This window comes from Hemitrygon akajei, chromosome 3 (genome assembly GCF_048418815.1).
Source record: "Hemitrygon akajei chromosome 3, sHemAka1.3, whole genome shotgun sequence".
Taxonomy (NCBI): domain Eukaryota; kingdom Metazoa; phylum Chordata; class Chondrichthyes; order Myliobatiformes; family Dasyatidae; genus Hemitrygon; species Hemitrygon akajei.
Window position 1 is genome coordinate 43678068 of NC_133126.1, and position 22388 is coordinate 43700455.

A 22388-nucleotide genomic window follows, 5' to 3' on the forward strand; every position below is an offset into this window, starting at 1 on the left:
GAAAGGATACATGAGCAATAGTTACAATATAAATGAGTCTTCCCAAATCATGGACGATACAAGTAACATATAAACAAAGCAAAACTAGGTATCATAATATATATTAAAAAAAACAGAAAAGAGAAAAAGAAAAAAAAAATTATGCTGGAAAAACTAATCTAACAACCTAATAACTAATAAGGAAGAAAAAAGAAAAAAAAAAAGAGGAAAAAAATATAGATGAAAAAAAATGGGCTGTTTATAATATCTAACAAAAATACAAAATCATCAGTGTCGTCAACTCTGATCCTCTCAACATATGTAAAATCAAAACTGGAAAAACAAATAGGCTTGGAACAGGGTCACATTACATCATATGAAAATATTGAATAAATGGTCTCCATATCTTTTCAAATTTAATAAAAGGGTCAAATACAACACTTCTAATTTTTTCTAAATTTAGACATAACATAGTTTGAGAAAACCAATGAAATACGGTAGGAGGATTAATTTCTTTCCAATTCAACAAAATAAATCTTCTAGCCATTAATGTAAGAAATGCAATCATTTGACAAGCAGAAGAAGATAAATGGACTGAGTCCATCATCGGTAAACCAAAAATTGCAGTAATAGGATGAGGTTGTAAATCAATGTTCAATACCGTGGAAATAATATCAAAAATGTCTTTCCAATACTTTTTCAAAAGCGGACATGACCAAAACATATGAGTTAAAGACCCTATCTCAGAATGACATCTGTCACAAATAGGATTTATATAGGAATAAAAACGAGCCAATTTATCCTTAGACATATGAGCCCTGTGCACAACTTTAAACTGAATTAATGAATGTTTAGCACATATAGATGATAAATTGACCAATTGAAGAATTTTATCCCAATTCTCAATAGGGATAGTAAGATTAAGTTCTATTTCCCAATCATTTTTAATCTTACAGAAGGGCTCTGAACGTATTTTCATAATTATATTGTAGAGTTTTGATATTACACCTTTCTGAGAAGGATTTAGTTCTAACAAATTCTCCAAAATACCCGAAAACTCAAGATTTGGAAAGGTAGGAAGTACAGTATTTAAGAAATTCCTAATCTGTAAATATCTAAAAAAATGAAATCTAGGCAAATTATATTTATTAGATAATTGTGCAAAAGACATAAAACAATTATCCAAAAATAAATCGGAAAATTGTAGTAATCCTTTAATCTTCCAAGCTGAATAAGCTTGGTCTATAATAGAAGGATAAAAAAAGAAATTGGATACAATAGGAATATTTAAAACAAACTGAGTCAACCCAAAAAATTTCCGAAATTGAAACCATATACGTAAAGTATGTTTAACTATCGGATTGTCAATTCGTTTCTGCAATTTAGAAAGAGCAAAGGGAAGAGAAGACCCTAAAATAGAACCCAATAAAAATCCTTGCACAGATTTAATTTCCAAGTTCACCCAATGAGGGCTAAAAGATAAATCCCAATCCTTTAACCAACATATCAAATATCGGATATTGACTGCCCAATAATAAAATCTAAGATTAGGCAATGCCAATCCACCTTTATTCCTTGCCTTCTGTAAATATTTTTTACCTAATCTAGGATTTTTAATCTGCCATATATATGAGGAAATTCTTGAATCAACATTAGCAAAAAAAGATTTCGGAATAAAAATTGGTACCGCTTGAAATATATATAAAAACTTGAGTAAAATAATCATCTTAATAGCATTAATCCGACCTATCAGAGATAAAGATAATGGTGACCATTTAGTAAACAAACATTTAATCTGATCGATTAAGGGTAAAAAATTAACCTTAAATAAGTCCTTATAATTTTTTGTGATTTTAATCCCTAAGTATATAAAAGAGTCATTAACTAATTTAAAAGGTACATTTCCATAAATTGGAACCTGTCTATTTAAAGGAAACAATTCACTCTTATTAAGATTTAATTTATACCCGGAAAAATTACTAAATTGAGCCAACAATGATAAAACTGCAGGAATGGATTTCTCAGGATCAGAAATAAATAATAATAAATCATCTGCATATAATGATAACTTATGTATATCCGTCCCACGAGTAATGCCAAAAATGTTTGGTGATTCTCTAATAGCAATTGCCAAGGGTTTTAAAGCAATGTCAAATAATAATGGACTAAGAGGACAGCCTTGTCTAGTACCCCAAAATAAACGAAAAAAGGGAGATCTTTGATTGTTAATAAAAACTAAGGCTACTGGAGTATGATATATCAGTTTAATCCAGGAAATGAATGTCAGACTAAAATTAAACTTCTCAAGCACAGTAAATAAGTCTGGCCATTCAACTCTATCAAATGCTTTCTCCGCATCTAATGAAATGACACATTCTGAGGTGCTATGTGAAGGAGTATAAACAATATTCAATAATCTCCTAACATTGAAAAAAGAATAGCAATTTTTAATAAAACCAGTTTGATCTTCCGAGATAATTTGAGGTAATACCTTCTCCAGCCTGGATGCCAGTAACTTGGAAAAGATCTTGGAATCTACATTCAATAAGGATATTGGTCTATAGGATGCACAGTCAGTAGGGTCTTTATCTTTCTTCAATATTAAAGAAATGGAAGTTCTATAAAAAGATTGTGGCAGATTACCCAATCTAATTGCTTCTTCAAAAACCCTGCATAACCAAGGAGAAAGAGTAGAGGAAAAACATGTAAAAAATTCTACTGTCTACCCATCTGGACCTGGTACTTTCCCAGAGTTCATAGAGGAAATAACCCCTTTAATTTCTGCATCCGTAATAGGAGTTTCAAATATTGAAAGATCATCTGATAATTTTGGAAAATTCAATTTCCCAAGAAAATCATACATGATGATATTATAATCATGAGGGAATTCAGAATGATACAGGGAGGTATAAAAATCTTGAAAAGATTTGTTTATCTCATCATGGTTAACTGTCAAATCACCATTCTGCTGACGAATCTTAATAATTTGGCGTTTAACCAAAGCATTCTTCAATTGATTAGCTAACAGTTTACCCGATTTATCACTGTGTATATAAAAATCAGATCTGGTTTTCATTAATTGATTTTCAATGGAAGATGTAAGTAATAAACTATGTTCCATTTGAAGTTCAACCCTTTGTTTGTAAAGCTCCTTACTAGGAGCAATCGAATATTTCTTGTCAATCTCTTTAATTTTATCAACCAATAAAAGAGTTTCCTCCTTAATGCGTTTTCTCAAACCAACGGAATAGGAGATAATCTGTCCACGTATATATGCTTTAAAAGTGTCCCAAAGTATTCCGCAAGAAATATCATCCGTGGAATTAGTTGAAAAGAAGAAATCGATCTGTTCCTTCATAAATTTAATGAAATCCGGATCTTGCAGTAAGGTAGAATCAAATCGCCATTGTCTAGCACTAGAAGCTGTATCCATAAATTTAATAGAAAGTTTTAATGAAGCATGGTCAGAAATGGCTATAATATCATAATTACAACCAATTACTGATGGAATAAAACAAGAGTCAATAAAAAAAATCAATTCTCGAGTAAGAATGATAAACATGTGAGAAAAATGAGAACTCTTTGTCCTTAGAACGCCGAAATATCAAAAATTCCATTATCAGTCAAAAAAGAATTAATATAAGTGGCCGACTTATTAGGTAAAGTCTGAGTAGATACAGATCTGTCCAACAAAGGATTTAAACAACAATTAAAGTCACCACCCATTATTAACCTATATTCATTTAGATTAGGTAGGGAAGTAAATAAGGACTTAAAAAATCGGGATAATCCACATTTGGAGCATAAACATTAACCATAGCAACCTTTTTGTTAAAAAGTAACCCAGTAATTAACAAAAATCTACCATTCGGATCCGAAATAATATCGTGTTAAACAAATGCAATAGAGGAGTCAATAAAAATTGAAACTCCCTTTACTTTAGCATTCGAATTCGAATGGTACTGTTGGCCCCTCCAAAACCTAAAAAGACAATGATTGTCCTCTTTCCCCACATGAGTTTCTTGTACAAAAATAATATGTGCATTCAGTCTTTGGAATACTTTGAAAATCTTTTTCCGTTTAATCGGATGGTTTAAGCCATTAGTATTCCAAGAGACAAAATTAATGGTCTGAGCCATATTTCTGAAATCAACCCTTTGGTATATAAAGGCTTAACCAAAGTATGAACTCATGCACCTGGAAGAGGAACAAAAATAAGGGGCGGACCCGGAAGTGACGACATCGCAGACGTTTTAGTAGTTTAAAATCAGCCCAAATGAAAAAAAAACTGATAAAAAGAACAATGGATTTAGGGGAAAAAAAACCCAGCCCCCACCCAAGAAGAGAAAGCCCCTCCCAAGCCAGGAGAAGGCTGGGAAGAAAGAGGAATGAAACTAAATCTACCCCCATATCAGCAGAAGGCAACTCCGTATATAAAGGAAAAAAAAGATCCACCCAAGCTCCAAAAAAATAATGATCACTGTAATAAAACAAACTTCTTAATATAATTGCTAGTAAAAAAACAAAAAGAATATAATCACTAGTAACTTATAAATCGGGTTAAAACGCAAACAAACCAAAAAAAATTTAAACTGTGATAAAAAAAAATGCACGAAGAAGACGAGAGAAAAAAAATGGCGAAATAAAAAAAAAAGCAAAAAATATTTTAAAGAAACCGCCATCTTAGTAAAAAAAAAATTCACCTTCGAAGGATTAATAATAATGACCAAGATAAAGTACAGTGGTTAAAGTAAGTAAAATAAAAAGATTAGTACATCGAAAAAAAAAACTTTAATTAGAATATAAAATATAGAGTAAACCTACACCAATAGCCAGAAACAAAATCTGGTTTTGGAAACAAAAACTATTTTGTAACAATCAAAATCACTCATTTATTAAAAATGAGAGTCAAACAGTAGAATAATGCTCATCCAGAAAGCTTCGAGCTTCAGATGTGGAGAGAAGAACACGCCGTGGTGCATTCGGAGGTGAGATTCTGAGCTTCGCAGGGTACAAGAGCGCAGGTTTTAGATTTTTCTCATAACATTCGGACATCAGAGGTTTAAAAAGAAGCCTTGACTTCATTACTTCTGGGCTAAAATCCTCCACTAATCGAAAATCGAATTCTTGGAATTTGACCATCCCTAAACGCCGAGCCACACGAATAAGTTGCTCTTTGACATGCACATAGTGAAATCGGACAATTACAACCAGTGGTTTAGATGTAGAACTTGGTGATCGGCGCATAATTCTGTGGGCGTGATCAAGTAACGGAGGACTGTCTGGGAATACAGAAGGAAACGCATCCTTTAAAAGTTGAGCAAAATACTTCGAAGGGTCCCCTTGTTCAATACCTTCCAGGAGACCAAGTATGCGTAAGTTCTGTCTTCTGGACCGATTTTCAAAGTCGACACTCTTGGCTTTAAGTGTTTCCACCTGTTTAATCGTCGAAGATAATTTCTGCTCCAGTTTTTCGATTATCAAGTCTCGCTTCCGAGCGTCCTCTTGCAAAGTTGCGATTAGAGCTTGCTGCTGGTTAACTACTGAATCAATCTTATCCATATATTCCTGAAAAGCCTTTATATCTTGTTTGAAAATTTGTGGTCGCTGTTCAAATTTTTCATTTAAAAGCTCCAATAACATTTCATAAGTCAATTCAGTGCGCTTTTTCCTTCAGTTCCCGTTAGAATCTTTCCTGGATTCTCGCCCTTTAGATCTCAAAGCCATTTCTGTACTCATTTCTTCAAAATTCACAATAGTCTCTTAAAGATAAGTCCAAAAAAGTAGCAAAAATCTTTTGGCGTAGGTAAAAGTACGTTAAATAAGGGTGATCATAGGTTAAAAAAAGTAAAGGTTATGGAGCGAATCTGAAACAGTGCTCACTCCATGAGCGTCTCCTGCTGACCTCTATTTTTCCTTTTATTTGAATTGTTATTGATATAGATATTTGTGATATAGATAAGAGATAATTTTCCTCTTGTTTATATATATGTACTCTTTTATTTAACTAATATAAAGATTGATAATATATCATTTGTCACATTCTACAATAAAAGAATTGATTGATTGATAGGTACTTTATTGATCCGAAAGGAAATTACAGTATTACAAGTGCACAGATATACTAATATTGTAAGAGAAGTAAGAAAGAATAAAAGTTACCTTAAATATAAGATGTACAAGATTTACAAGTCAAAGATTACAAGATTTCAAGTTTCACACTGATAAGATGGTAGTGCAAGAATTAATGTAATATTATACAGTAATGGGTGTACATTCACACTGTCCAGATAAGAAGTGATGATAGAATTGCACAGGGTGTCCACGATAGCAGGGTGTGGTAAACAGAGCTAAGCAGAGCTCTAATAAACAGGTTAATGGCCTAACAGGAAGGGGGGGGGGGGGTCATTGCTTCCCCTGCTATAGGTTAATTCATTATAGAGCCTAATGGCCGAGGGTAAGAATGACCTTATGTAGTGCTCTTTGGAGCAGCGCAGTTGTCTTAAACTTTTACTTGAAAGTGCAAGGTGGCATGGAGAAGGTAAAAAACATTGTCTAGTGTTGCCAGGATTTTCTGGAGGGTCCTTTGTTCTATCACAGCCTCCAGTATGTCCAGTTTGACTCTCTTCTAATCAGTTTAATGAGCCTGTTGGCATCAGCAATGTTGATGCCATTGCCCTAGCACACCATCACATAGAAGATTGTACTGGCGACAGCAGACTGGTAGAACACGTGAAAGAGACGCCTGCATACTCCAAAGGACCTCGGTCTCCTCAGGAAATAGAAGCGACTCTGGCCCTTGTACAGAGCATCTGTGTTGGTGCTTCACTCAAGTCTGTCATCCAGGTGCACCCCCAGGTATTTGTAGGTCCTCACCACATCCACATCAATAGCAAAAGGGAGCAATGCAGGCTTCGTCTTCCTAAAGCCCATCTTTGTCTTCCTGATGTTGAGCTGCAGATGATTCAGCTGTGCCATATGACAAAGTCCTCCACCAGGGCCCTGTATTCATCCTCCTGTTCTCTGTTTATACATTCAACTATTGCTGAGTCATCAGAGAATTTTTGCAGATGACATGACTGTGTTGTATTTAAAGTCTGAGGTATACAGGGTAAACAGACCATATTCTTATTGTGCCTCTTTCGTAATTAATTTCCAAACAAAGACTATCCCAATTCCTGTCCACTTTCATTTTATTAATAATCTCATGTGGAATATTTAAACACATTCCAAAAGTTCATACAAATAATGTCACAGGCACAGGTTTGGGTGTGTGGAGAGTTAACGTTGTGGCATTAGGTTTATTTGGCTTAGTTTTTTATCAAGTCAAGTCACTTTTATTGTCATTTCGACCATAACTGCTGGTACAGTGCATAGTAAAAGTGAGACAATGTTTTTCAGGACCGTGGTGTTACATGACACAGTACAAAAACTAGACTGAACTACTTTAAAAAAAAGCACAACAACAGCACAGAGAAAGCTACCCAGGACTGCATAAAGTGCACAAAAACAGTGCAGGCATTACAATAAATAATAAACAAGACAATAGGGCAAGATGTCAGTCCAGGCTCTGGGTATTAAGGAGTCTGATAGCTGGGGCGGGGTGGGGGGGGGGAACTGTTGCATAGTCTGGTCGTGAGAGCCCGAATGCTTCGGAATCTTTTCCCAGACGGCAGGGGGGGAGAAGAGTTTGTATGAGCGGTGCGTGGGGTCCTTCATAATGCTGTTTCCTTTGCAGATGCAGCGTGTAGTGTAGATGTCCATGATGGTGGGAAGAGATCTTCTCAGCTGACCTCACTATCCATTGCAGGGTCTTGCGATCCGAGATGGTGCAATTTCCGAGCCAGGCTGTGATGCAGCTGCTCAGGATGCTCTCAATACAACCCCTGTAGAATGTTATGAGGATGGGGGGTGGGAGATGGAATTTCCTCAGCCTTCGCAGAAAGTAGAGACGCTGCTGGGCTTTCTTTGCTATGGAGCTGGTGTTGAGGGACCAGGTGAGATTCTCCGCCAGGTGAACACCAAGAAATTTGGTGCTCTTTACGATCTCTACCGAGGAGCCGTCGATGTTCAACAGGGAGTGGTCGCTCCGTGCTCTCCTGAAGTCAACAACCATCTCTTTTGTTTTATTTTATTTTATTTTAATTTTATCATATTGCAATATAATGGTGGAAGTCCAAAAATGCAGGGATGCAGAAGAAACAACACTTGTGCAAAATTTCATTGGACCTCTAACTTTTAGACCAAATTACAGTTACACATTCATTTGTATTGCAGTACATAATCCATTTTCAAAATGTGTAATTAATGAATAATAACAAAACTGCAAATGCTAGAAATGTGAAATATAAGCTGAAAATGTGAGAAACACTTGGCAGGTCAGGTGGCATCTGTGGGAAAAGAACCAGTCCAAAACCTGTCATTATAACCTTGTATTAATGTGTAGATGTGAACTTGATAAACTATTGTTTATAGCTTGGTTAACCCTGGTCACTTTGGAGGTTTAAAATGTACTGCTGTGTATCAGATGATTGCTGAAGTATTGTTTAATAGCTTCCCAGCTGAACACACTCTACTCCACTTCAGCTCAAATGCAAGTTAATACCATGTAAATGTGTTTAGCATTTTCACATGAAACGTATTTTCAGATGAGATTCTAAAACAATGTCTTATCAGCCATCAACTTTATTTAAAGAAGCAAAAAAGATCCCATTGCCATATTCCTACAGTTTATGGGCTAACTTTCATACCTTCTCTATCATAGTTGAATTACATTAATTGGACACCAATCAATTTTTCTGATGGCAGCATCTTGCTCTTCAAAGTTTGCTAGCAAGGCAACAGGAAGGGACTCATTAGAAGTAATTATTTATTTGTGAAGCCATTTGGAGTATTAATTGCAAGTTTGTTCTTTAGACAAATCAGAAAGTTAATGCTCGTTGGACAACTGAAGAGCAACTGCTAGCTGTGCAAGGTAAGCAAATGTCCCAATACTTATTTTGGTTTGTGATGTAATGCAGGAATGTCAATTGAAATGTAACTTTCATGTTGAGTAATAGGTTTTTCCTCTCCCCCAGCAATAAGAAAATATGGCCGAGATTTTCAAGCTATTTCAGATGTAATTGGCAATAAGACAGTTGTACAAGTGAAAAATTTCTTTGTGAATTACCGTCGTCGTTTCAACCTTGAAGAAGTTCTTCAGGAATGGGAAGCAGAACATGGTAGTGGAGAAGCAAATGGAAACATTGGTGACAAATCCCAAAATTCTCCGGATGTTGCTACTAAACTTTCTGAGGAGGAAGAGGAGGTAAATCCCCATCCTTTGCCTTAGTACGTTTCACACTTGCTTGTCAAAATCTAATTCTATTATATTCCAAGATCCTGGAAAACGTGTTTGACAAGGATGTGAGAGTTGTAGCTTCTGATGTGTGGCAGTTGGCTTGTAGATGTTATGCAAAAAATACTAATTCATTACTCCTTTAAGTGTTAGACAGAATGCAAATAACATTTGTTTATGAAGCTAAATTATTTCCTATATTTAGTCAAGCTATTCATTTAGCTTGTACCTTTTCTAACTTCAGGTAAACTTACTATATGAAAGATTTGGCTAGATGTGACCTGAATTTTCCAGATATTTTTTTAAAACAGTTATGTGACTTGTCAGGGTTTATGTGGAGAAGGTAATCCCTTCAATTGAGCCCAGAACCAGAGGTCACACTATCAGAATACCTATTGGGGCATTTGGAATGAGATGAGACTTGACTTGGGGTTGTGAATCTTTGGAAATTGCTATCCTTGAAGGTTGTGGAGGCTTTTATCATCAAAAGTTTTCTGAGTAGAGACAGATTTATGGATGTTCGAAGAATGAAGGGATCTGAAAAAGTGGGATACAAGTAGAATAATCAACCTTTTTAAGCAGTGGAGCACGCTCCACTTTTGGATGCTCATTGGCCATTATGCCTTTAAACATTGTTGCAGTGAAAAATAATTATTCTACTTCAATTTTATTGTGCTTTGAGAGCATGAAGCTTAGGGAGACAGAAATTGACAGTAATTTTGTGAACACTGAATAAACACTTTTAAAAAGAAAGGCTTCTAATCAACAAAGGCAGTGAAAGCAATACTGGATAGGTCTCTTTGCAGGTTTAATCATGGGGAAGCCGAAATTGTCAGTTGTTTAAACATTATAAATCATTATTACTTTAATAAATATCTTGAATGCCCAGTTTGGCCTTATCAGATAATTTAAGTTTGAGAGAATGCTGAAAGAACTTAGCCAGTCAGGCAGCACCTGTGGAGAGAAACAGTTAACGTTTCAGACTAATTTTCATAATTACAGATACTAAGTCATTGTCAAACAGTACAGAACCAAGCTCACACTGTGCTCATGCTGATTATTTGGCACCCATCAACACCAATATTATATATTCCCCCCCCCCCCCCCCCGTTTGTAACAACCACGCTTACCTCCAATTCTACCTGCACATTGGTAGCCAATTATCCTGCCAACCAACATATCTTTAGCATGATACCAGAGCACCCAGAGAAGGTCCATGCAGTTATAGAAAGAGCTGGCAAGCTCCACACAGACTAGGATTAAACCAAGGTCACTGGAACCATGGGGCAGCAGTTTTGCCAGCAGTTCCCATTGCTGCCTTTGTTTCTCAGATCTGAAAGCTTAGAGGCAACTAATATTTAGAACAACTATTAAGATGAAAAATGGAGAAGTGGGGAAAAAACAACGGTGGTTGACAAGGTCCATGATAAGCTGGAAGGTAAACTTTCATTAATGAATGAGGCAAGATGTGAGTGCAAAGGACCTGCAAGTGGCAATCAGAGAACAAAACAGAATATCCTTTCAAATGGAATAGTAATCTACTTGTACTTCCTATTTCAGTTCACTGTCTTTGCTCTCATAGTGCTGGGTGTGGGGTGGGGGGGGGGGGGGGGTCAAAATTCAGGTTGATAATGTTTTGCTGACCTTCATAGTTCAAGTTGGGCACTAAGGTAATTACTTGCTACCAAGAAAGAACATTGACCAGGCTAGATCTTGGTTTAGATAGATAGATAGATAGATAGATAGATACTTTATTCATCCCCATGGGGAAATTCAACATTTTTTCCAATGTCCCATACACTTGTTGTAGCAAAAACTCATTACATACAATACTTAACTCAGTAATAATATGATATGCATCTAAATCACTAACTCAAAAAGCATTAATAATAGCTTTAAAAAAAAGTTCTTAAGTCCTGGCAGTTGAATTGTAAAGCCTAATGGCATTGGGGAGTATTGACCTCTTCATCCTGTCTGAGGAGCATTGCATCGACAGTAACCTGTCGCTGAAACTGCTTCTCTGTCTCTGGATGGTGCTATGTAGAGGATGTTCAGGGTTTTCCATAATTGACCGTAGCCTACTCAGCGCCCTTCGCTCAGCTACCGATGTTAAACTCTCCAGTACTTTGCCCACGACAGAGCCCGCCTTCCTTATCAGCTTATTAAGACGTGAGGCGTCCTTCTTCTTAATGCTTCCTCCCCAACACGCCACCACAAAGAAGAGGGCGCTCTCAACAACTGACCTATAGAACATCTTCAGCATCTCACTGCAGACATTGAATGACGCCAACCTTCTAAGGAAGTACAGTCGACTCTGTGCCTTCCTGCACAAGGCATCTGTGTTGGCAGTCCAGTCTAGCTTCTCGTTTATCAACAAACAACTGACCATGTTTTTCTTTGAAGAGCAGATTCTGGTAATAATTCTGTTGGTAAGATGGAAACTCATCTTAACTCATATTGCCATCTCTGCTATCTTTAAATTATACCTGCCTTCTACACAATCAAGAGTTTGTTCTGTTCCTCCTGTTATTTATCTGCTTTGTACTTTATTTTGAAAAAGTGGTACACTAATTCATCAAAACTGAAGTTACTAACCTGATGATGCCTGACCTGCTGTGTACCTCCAGCACCTGCACTATTTTATTTTCATCCATTGTAGTTACATCATGAAGTGAGTATCTGCAGAAGAAAAGATGGGGGTTAATTAAATATGATTGTGATGTTCTTGACAAATGATCAAATATTTTTATTGCATTCATTCAGGTTAACAAATGAATAATGTTCATATGAATAAAATGCGCCACAGCAAGAAATCAGCACTTTCAATCTTTTCTTTGCTCCCACTCCCCACTATCCCTCCCCTCCATTATATTTAAGAACGCTTTGCACTGAATTACTGGGTTCTTGTTATAGATTTCGGGGCAGCTTTAATATCTTTAGAGGGTTTAAAAAAACTGGTTCTCAAGGACAGGCAACACTAACATTAAAAGGTGCACAATAAAAGGGAAGTTTTTCTTTCTGTGGGGCTGCATTATGGTTAAAGCAGAATCATTGAAATAGTCACCAATTCCTTTCTGCATGATGTACTTATAAACATATACTCAGTGTATATGAATAATATAAGTACTTCTGCTTTGACTTGGATCCCCTCAAATATTGTAAATATGTATGCAGAAATCTCAATACTTGTTAGGCAAAGACTCGTTTTTAAAAAAAAAAATCCTAAATTTGACTAAAATAATTTTGAAATTCTGTGCTAATGGTATTTTTAAACAATCTTTTTCAGGTTCCTTCTGTGCTTGATGTAAGATACCATTCTGCATCGTGAGAATGACATTCAGTAGATGACCTGAACTTGCTATCTTGACTGCTGTTTTGTCCAGGTCATCCAACAATGCCAAACTTCAACCAACCACCTCCACAAACTCACCAGGACCAGCTTCCAGCTTAACACCAAAAAGCTGCAATATTCACAATTGGACCCTTCTGCCTTACCCTGACTGTCACCAGGAAACTTCTACTTTTCATCAGAATCACGAAAAAAAAAACTTTGGTTCTGCATGCTTCTAAACAAAATATGGAGTTCACAAAAAACGTTTGTGAATGTATTGTTTTACACTTAACCAGTTCATGATTTAATGTCCACAGGGCATTAATAATTTGTATATTTTTGGAATGGTGACTGCCATTAGACACATCTTTGATACTTCCCTCACAAATATTTTATGATTTAATGTGAATGCCATGATTGTATATTGTATTAACTGGCGTACAGAAAATGGATGTCGGAACTGTCTCTAAATTATTGGGTACTTTAACTGTAGTTTGGACTGTCTCATAGACTTTAAACATACCTCCCATGTCTGAGGAAACTTGAAGGGCCTTTAACTAGCATTTTCACAAAAAGAAAAAAATGATCTGTTTTTATTTAAGTTTCATCTAGTTTGCTGTACAGTTTTTTAGAGTAGTTCTTCCACATCAAGTATGGAGAGAACTTTAACTTGAATATTTCAGTTACTATACTGAAACTGATCATATTCAGGTATAGAATATTAGCACAGCTAAGCTGTATGGAGTTCATTGCAGAATTAGGTGTGCTAACCATATGGAGTTCCTGCTTATTCAGTATGATAAGGGTTAAGCACAATGCGCTACAGATCCATTGGGTTCAACAAAGTCATTTGAGTCTATGCATGTTTTTGTGTAAGAATGGGTGTTTACAATTTCTACTTTAATATTTGCCTGAAATGCAAACCATTATTAGTCCTTTCTGGGAGTAATATTCCAGCATTTAGAATTTTCTAAATTAAGTTTGTTAAAATTGCTTATGGGTTGCTGCTGATATGTAGTGATGTTTGCCAGAATTTCAAAAAAAAAGGATTTAGTTTGCAATAAATTGAGCATGTTTTTATATAGCCTCTTGATGTGCTCAATAGGATGTTCTTTTTTAAAAGAAAAGTCGATGTGTTTATATTGCAGATTTATATTTTATTGCCTGTTACTGCTAATTTTAACTGAGAAATAATTGTTAGTGAGAAATAATTCTAATTATTTCCAAGGTTTTAAGCATTATGTATCATGGTTCCACATTGAGAAATGGTTATATTACAGTACTGCTTTGAATATTGGGCAGGGCTCTTGCTAACTGTATATTTTTAAGAAAATATAATTATGTTATTGCATTCAGTAAAAGTGGGAAGGATAAACAATCATCGATCAAAGAAAGAACAAATTGAAAATTTCTAAATGCCACTTGTATAAAATTGTACTTCTAACTTCTCAATATGCACACAAGTTTTGATAAAGCAAAATGGCTTTTGAAGGCCATTTTCAAAAAGAAGTAACAAATCATTTCTATTTTTCTATGGTTTAACCTTCCAGAATCTTGTATTTTTTAATAAGTTTTTGTGCTTGTGATTGTTGGAACAGTCATGGAAGTGTCATAAAATATGCAGTGTCCGGTATAAACATTTTTAGCTTAAAGAGGGGAAAAAAGAAAGTACTTGGTTTCAAGTTGCAAACATTAGCTAAAATACACTGTCTTATGTTTGAAATGCCACCTTGAAAATTTTTTTAAAATCCTTGCATAAAATACTTGGATACCAAGACAGTTAATTATTTACAAACCACACTATGCAAAACAAAATTATCCATTGTATTCCATTAAAGTGAATAAACTTTAAAGAAGTTAGCCAAGTTAAGCAATGATTAAAGTATTTTGAAAAAAATGCCATTATAGGCAGACTATACGAATAGGATACCTTGTGTGCTTTGAGAAGTTTGAGGAACAAATGGTCACCTTACAAGTTATAACATATTGTTTTTAGATGTTCTGTCATTTGTTTCCTCTAAATTTAAAACTCAAGTGGCTATTTAAACAAATTTATAAGTTTTTATTTTTAGATTATCTTTCTGAGTTGACAGCCAACTAAAGTAACTCAAAGTGTGATTACAGTTAAATAAACCACTATTTGAAAGTTTCTCAACATGACCACATTTATTACACATTCAAGTACAGGTGTCCCCCCATCCCCCCCCCCCCCCTTTACAAAGGTAGAGTGTTCCTATGAAACCCTTCTTAAACTGGAATGGCATAAAGCGAAGAACCATTAATTTATATGGGAAAAATTTTCATAAATGCAAAAATCTTTGTAATGCGAAAACAGGTTACTAATGTAGGTCTTTTGTAAAAGCAAAGTGGCATAAAGCGAACATTCGTAAAGTGGGGGACACCTGTATATGCAAAATGATTATTTGTAAAATTATCTAAAAACTGATAATTTGTTTATGCAAACAAATTTGAAATGGGGATGAAGTCAAGCTGTTCAAATGGAGAACTGTTGAACTGAATTGAATTTTAATAATTTTTAAATAACTTGGCAGTTAGTAACTGTAAAGAAACATTGCAGTAACTAAAGCCATCATCTTGTAAGTTAAAAGCATTTCAGGCGTGTATTAGAAAATAATTATCAACAAGTCATATTCTACCATAAACATAGCAGAACAAAATTAACTGTGAGCACTTCAAGGTGGTAAAAAGGAAGTTTTTTTTTTGTTTAGGGGATTCAAGAGCTTTGGAGTTTTAACAGGAGAAAAGGTGCTTCAAGGGAGGGCATTCAAGGGGCCCTCTGATAGGCAGGTTTTGGAAGGATGTGGTAAAAAGGATTAGTTTGATTACAAATTAATTAGTTTGGCACAACATCATGAAACAAAAGGCCTGTTATGTGATGTACTGTTCCATGTTCTAAGAATAAAGGAGTTGATTAAATTGGAGAATGAACAAGCAACCATAACTGAGAGTTACAAGAGACGGCAAACCTTGGAGTTGGAGTCTATACTTAAAAGATGGAGGAATTCAGCAGGCCGGGTAGCATCTGTGGAGGGAAATGGGCAACCAATGTTTTGATCGGAACTCTGTCTGACGTCAGTACACTTAAGGTTGGAGGGATAGAGGGTTTTGAGAATAAGAAATTGAGTTGTTTGGGATGAGCTGAAATTTAGTGTTAGCTCATAGTCAGCAGAACTTTAGATGACCAGATGTTAGAATTAAGGGGCGACAATCAGGAATTCATTAGAATAGTAAATCCTAGGGAGAGCAGAAACATAATTGACAGTTTCAGCACTAGTCAAACTGGGATAGAGATTAGGATAGTTGCATTTACTTAAGTGGAAATAGGAGGAGCTAGTGATGGTACAGGTAAGATATTTAAAGTTTTGAGTCAAAAATTAAATGTATTGTAAAGAAGATGTTGGAATCTTGCCAAGCAATGAAGTCTCTATTGGAAATAATAACATAGATTTTTATCTACTTTGTATTTGGAGGAAATTCCTGCTCATGCATTATCAAGTATTAGACAACCAGTCTGGTTCAGTGAGAATAAAAAGGTGTTGAAAGAGCTGGTAATGATTTTGGATTTAGGAGTTGCTAGTTTGCACATAAAGAGTTTGCTTTTGAATTGTTGTTTTTGGAAACCTTTTGTGTAGAAATAAGTGGGTCAAGGATGTATGCTCAGGTGTGGCTGATACTCTGGCAACAACCCTGGGGTATGTATTTATTTTAAAAAAGGATCAGGCAAGTACAATTCACCAACAGTGTTGGATAGATACTAAAAAGGACAGCAGAGTTAAATATTTTGACAATTCAAGTGAAATACAGCACGATTGATAAATCTATATCAAAGTTTTTACTGGAGACAGCCTGACAAAGGGACAAGTATCAGCTGATCAGAGTTGATGGGAATTTTTGACAGATAATTATGCCCAAGTATTTGAATTTTTTTGAAGAAATCATTAATATGATTAGGAATTCAGAAAAGGTTATTAATTTGGATTTTCAACATGCATGTGATAAAGATGCACACAAGATTTATAGAATTGGAGTTAATCATGTTAAATAACTTGGTAGTTGGCTTGGAAATGGAAATTGTGAGCAGGACTGATCAAAATGGCATAATTACTAAGAAGTATTAAATGGTGTTTCCCAGAAACCTCTATCAGACCTCAACATAAAACCATATGAAAGATTCAAAGATTTGCAACTCGAAGTTTACTGTCAAGATGTATTTTGTCACATAAAAGAGAATAGAAATGTGGAACTTGCATTCTGCCCACGTCCCTCTCCCAGCAGTCATGGGGTTCTCAAGGCTAATGCTGAATTTATTGGGTAAAGTATACACTTCTGGAGTTAGGTGGCGTTTCAAATAGTTAAATACTGAAACATGTTTAAGGTGCTGAGTGGAAAATGGAGAAAGCAGGGATTCAAAATGGTGAAAAACATAACTAATATGTTACAGCGTTTGCTCTAGATGTAAATAACCAGTTCTACTTAGTGTAAAATTTCTCATCTAATATTTTCATTTGACAATTATACATCTGATTCTTAGGACTGGATAAAAAAATATTTACAGTGCAGTTAAATACAGCCTGCTTTGGAGTAGATAAGCATTGTAATATGGCATCATGCCCCTTCTATTCACGCTTCCTCAATCCATCCATCTGACAAAAATCATGCAGTACGAACATGCTGGAGAAAGGTGAGCAAAATGTGTTATTCAGGTAGATTATACATAAGTATGACTGAATTCAATAACACTAAATGAAAACTGAATTCTGATTATTTAATAATCCTTTGCTTCAAAACTGCGCTATGTGGTTAATCCAGAGTCACAGAGTGCCTTAAGGCAGACATTAAAAAAGAAAAATGTATTTGCACAAGCCTTCCAGGCTTTTTTGAAATAATATTGCAACAGACATGTAACTTTACATTGTCTCTCATTTGCAACAGGGAGTCATTTGACTGCCAGCAGATGAGAGCTTCAAAATGGGATGGCTAATTGTGCACTGAAGATGGTGTACAGAGCAGAATTGTTTGTTTTTAAAATTTCTTTTGCAGAAAATGTGTTGGCACAGTTAAATCAAGGGATTATTAGTATGTAGTACATTTAGATTTATTGCAGTAATAAACCATGTATTTCTATTGGTAATGTTCTTTTTATATACTTCAGCCTATTTAAACAAAGGGGGACATGATCATGTTGAGACAAATTAGAATTTTATTTCTTATTAAGCAGTTTAGTTCGTGCCCACTGAAACTGCCATACCGAACTGAGGAGATTACAAGTAGGATAAATAAAGAGGATGCAGTGGATGTTGTATATTTGGACTTACAGAAGCCTTTGAGAAGAGGCCATACATGAGGCTGCTTATCAAGTTAAGAGCCCATGGTATTACAGGACAGTTACTAGCATGGTTAGAGCATTGGCTGATTGATAGGAGGCAGCGAGTGGGAATAAAAGGATCCTTTTCTAGTTGGCTGCCAGTGACTATTGGTGTTCTGCAGGGGTCAGTGTTGGGACCGCTTTTTATGCTGTATATCAATGATTTAGTTGATGGAATAGATGGCTTTGTTGCCAGGTTTGTAGATGATACTAAGATTGGTGGAGGGGTAGATAATGTTGAGGAAATGGGAAGGCTGCAAAAGGACAGATAGGAGAATAGGCAAGAAAGTGGCAAATGAAATACAATGTTGGAAAATGCATGGTCATGCGCTTTGGTAGTAGAAATAAATGTGTGGTCTATTTTCAAAATGGGGAGAAAATCCAAATGAGATGCAAAGGGACTTGGGAGTCCTTGTGCAGAACATCCTAAGGTTTAACTTGCAGGTTGAGTCAGAGGTGAGGAAGGCAAATGCAATGTTGGCATTCATTTCAAGAGGTGTAGAATACAAGAGCAGGGATGTGATGCTGAGGCTTTATAAGACATTGGTGAGGCCTCATCTTGAGTATTATGAACAGTTTTGGACTGACATTGGCGAAGATTCAGAGGAGGTTCACAAGGATGATTCTGGGAATGAAATCATATGAGGAATGTTTGATGGCTCTGGGTCTGTACTCACTGGAATTTGGAAGGGTGAGGGGGAATCTCATTGAAACCTTTCAAATCTTGAAAGGCCTAGACAGTAGATGTGGAAAGGATGTTTCCTATGGTGGAAGAGTCTAAGACAAGAGAACACAGCCTTAGGATAAAGGGGCATCCAGATTCAAAGAAATTTCTTTAGCCAGGGATGAATTTATTACCACAGGCAGCTGTGGAGGCCAGGCTGCTGGATGTTTTTAAGGCAGAGATTGATGAGTTCTTGATTGGCCATGGCATCAAAGGATATGGAGAGAAAGCCAGGGAGTGGGGCTGAGGAAGGGGGAAGGGGAGGAAAGGATCAGCCATGATTGAATGGTGGAGTAGACTCAATGGGTCAAATGGCCTAATTCTGCTCCTATGTCTTATGGTCTTATAATGCCATAGTGCTGACAGAGCAGGACTGATGTTATGTGTATCGGGTTCACACGCTATCACAGTATTTGCACACTCCAGGACAGTGGCATTCTGTGATAGATCCTGTTGCTTCCATTTTTGGGAGGGGACCCGACTGAAGGGTGGGCTGTCTTACAAAAAAAACACTGCCAGTTTTTGGTGGAACATGCTTGATGCTGGCTCCTGGAAAATGGTTAGTTATTACAAATAAACTCCTCTTGGGCTTCCAGCCAGGTACAAGTCAAGCCAAAGAAAGGAAGGCCAAGAAGAGTTTATTCATCATAAACACTGGGAAAGCACTAGATCCTTTTCGGTTAGTTATTGATTTGTTGCACAATGTTGTGATGAATGTATTTGTGATCATGAAAAAGGATGGGAATTCCTGAATTTTGGTTTTTGTGTAATTGTTCAGGCTCATGGTAACAACTCCCCCACATTCCAAAGAATGGCCATCCCTTTTCTCCTAGAGTAATGAGATCCTTACTTAAAGGTTCATTTTGGAGAGAGTGGGGAAGGGAGAAGTTGTATGGTAAGGTGAGGTGTATTACTTCAGAGAGATGTTTGGGGCTTCATTCCTATAGGTTTTGATATATATCTACACTTTCTCTTTTTGTTATTTTGCCATTTTTTACACTTTTTCTAAAAGTTTTTCACCTCTGGCATGCCATAAGCATCTTTGCACGGAAAGTGCTATTGCAGCCTGCTGTCTGATTTTTGAAGTCCAAACCTTCATAAGGGCACACAGCTCTCACCAAAAAGCACAGTGTGACAGTGTTTACAGAGCATTTGTAATGTGAGTTAATGATTCAAATTATTATTTAAAATACACTAAACGTGAATACAACTATAATTTTATACCTTAGCAAGTAATTCTGCACAATTAATGGAAGAAGTGCATTTATGCAATTTTTTTTGCAATAAATTTTTGATGTTGGACTCTTGAAGTCAGAGAAACAGGAGCAAATTGCACATGCACACTCCAATACACTAATGTATGATCTTGAGTTTTTTATCTTCCAGTCTTAGAATGGGACTTCATTGTGATAGCTTTTTATTGTAAGGTAGCTCTTGTTCCTTTTTTTAAAGGATATAACAACACTAGTGGTAGTCCAAAGGAGCTTCACTTGATTAATTCTTGAGATGAGATGGTTGACCTATCAGGAGTGGATAATGAAATTGAATCTTTTGAATTTAGGAGATTAAGGGTAATCTTAATGAAGCACAAGATCTGAAGATGCATGGCATTCTACAGGTAGAGATGTTTTCAAGAGTGGGTAAATCAAACCAGGGTATGTGTCCACAATAAAGGACAAGTCAATTAAAGCTTTGGGGAGTATTCCATAACATTACTGATTTGTACTGTCCTTGGAAAGACTTTGGAGTGTTACTCACTAAGGTCTGTTAATGCGAGTGGACCAGCTGAGTTTCTGACCAGTGTTGACCCCAAGATGTTAACAGCTTGGTGATGGTAATGCAACTGTGCATCCAAGCCTTCTCTTGATGATCATTGCCTGACATTTTTTTGAACTAATTGTTATGTGCCACCTATTAGCCCATGCATACATATTGTCTCGAGTCTGTTCAAAGTGGAGGTTGATAGTAACGTTATGGGGAGAAGGCAGGAGAATGGGGTTGAGAAGGATAATAAATCAGCTGTGATGGAATGGCAGAGCTGACTCAATGGACAAAATGGCCTAGGTCTTGTGGTCTTCTACAAGTGAGCATGAATAACTTGATCTTCTCAGTTGCTGTGTGTGAATGAAATTAATCGTCAGTCAACCTTTAAACAATTCTGACCTTATGGTGAAGGAAGGTCATTAATTAAACAGCTAAGCATAGTTGGACCTATTAACTCCTTCAGTGATGTCCATAGGTTGGGATTATTGGCATCAAACAACCACAACTATCTTTTCTGTTTTTCATTGAGGATATATAACTTCGCACTTGGGGTGCCTTCCCTTTTGGTGCCCAGATTTTTCAGTGATTCTCTGTCATACTCAGATGCTGCCTCGATGTCAAGAGCAGTAACCTCACTACTCATTAGAAATAAAGCCTATTGGTCCATTTTTGAAGCAAGGTTAGATTCAAGTGAATCTGGTAAATTACAAACTGGGATCAGTAAACTGATTATTGGTGTCAATTGATTGCTGTCAACATCGCTTTCTGTCATTAATAAGCTGGATTGGTTTAAAAACTTCGAATTGTATGAATTTTTTTAATGCAGAATGCTAAAAATAATTAGTTTTGTGCCTTTATGCTCAATTATTACAAATTATTTTCTGCATTTGAGAATTGGATGGCATTGAGGCCATAGCTGTAATCTTTTAACACATGGATATTATTTTGTTCAATTCCAAGAGAGATCTTAAAGCTACCTTTAAAATAAAAGACAACAAACAAAATTGATCACTTTATCAGGTTTAAATTGTTCACATAACCCTGCTTTTAGCATAATAAGCTTAGTTATTTTTGTTTGGAAAGATCCAAATGAAATAAAGCTCAATTATATCAGATGATAAGACAACTAAGGCATTCAAACTATAATTGAGGTCAGAGTTAATGATCTAAGTTAACGGTTAACTGTTGTAGACATAAGTAGGGCATTGCAGTAGTTTCTCAGTATGATACATATCTTTGTGATTAAAGCTTTATTCCTGTATGGAAACCAAACCATGCACTCAATCACTGTAAATGATAAAGTTCTGCCACAAAGTATTAATTTTTCTAGTTTGTAGCTTGTAAATTTTTTACCCTAAGACTGAGATATTTTAGTTAATACTGAAGACCCAGCTTACATAATGGTTCTGTTCTGAAAACTGTCCATAAGCCAATTCCTCTCAAAAGTAGCTGCTTTCTATAGCAGTCTCTTTATAAATAGTCACCCTAATACTCATAATTAAATGATACCCAATCAATAATGAATTCCATGAAATCATTTGTTTCAAAAATGTATCCATTTATAAGTTTTATGTATAGCTTTGAAGCAGTTTGTGAAAAATCAGATTTCCCTGTCAGTCAGACATAACCTGTATACAAGTGTATATTTTTTATTTATCTAAATAAGTATTGTCAAGGGAAGGAAAAGGTGGTCAGCCTTGCAATGTAATGGTTTCAAATTATTCCTAACTTACTAAATAAAGTGATGATATGGATGTTTTTGGATATGTACCATGCCCTGTTAAGTCTGGTATTTTTACTGTAAGTGTTTTTTGTAAACAATACCAACTATTTTGACTAATTGCAGGAAATCTCTACAAGATAAATG

At 35.9% G+C, this 22388-nt stretch overlaps 1 protein-coding gene across 2 annotated transcripts in view; it reads left to right on the forward strand.

The window, feature by feature from the left end:
- Positions 1-14798, forward strand: part of rcor1 (REST corepressor 1) — a 119512-nt gene extending 104714 nt beyond the window's left edge. Inside the window, exons 10-12 of one of the 2 annotated variants that reach the window (XM_073039712.1) lie at positions 8896-8953; positions 9057-9309; positions 12603-14798. In XM_073039712.1, coding sequence (XP_072895813.1) covers positions 8896-8953; positions 9057-9309; position 12603 — 312 coding nt within the window. In that variant the 3' untranslated portion in view covers positions 12604-14798. The remainder of the gene's footprint in view (positions 1-8895; positions 8954-9056; positions 9310-12602) is intronic. The other variant, XM_073039711.1, reaches the window with a different exon arrangement.
- Positions 14799-22388: the final 7590 nt, after the last annotated feature.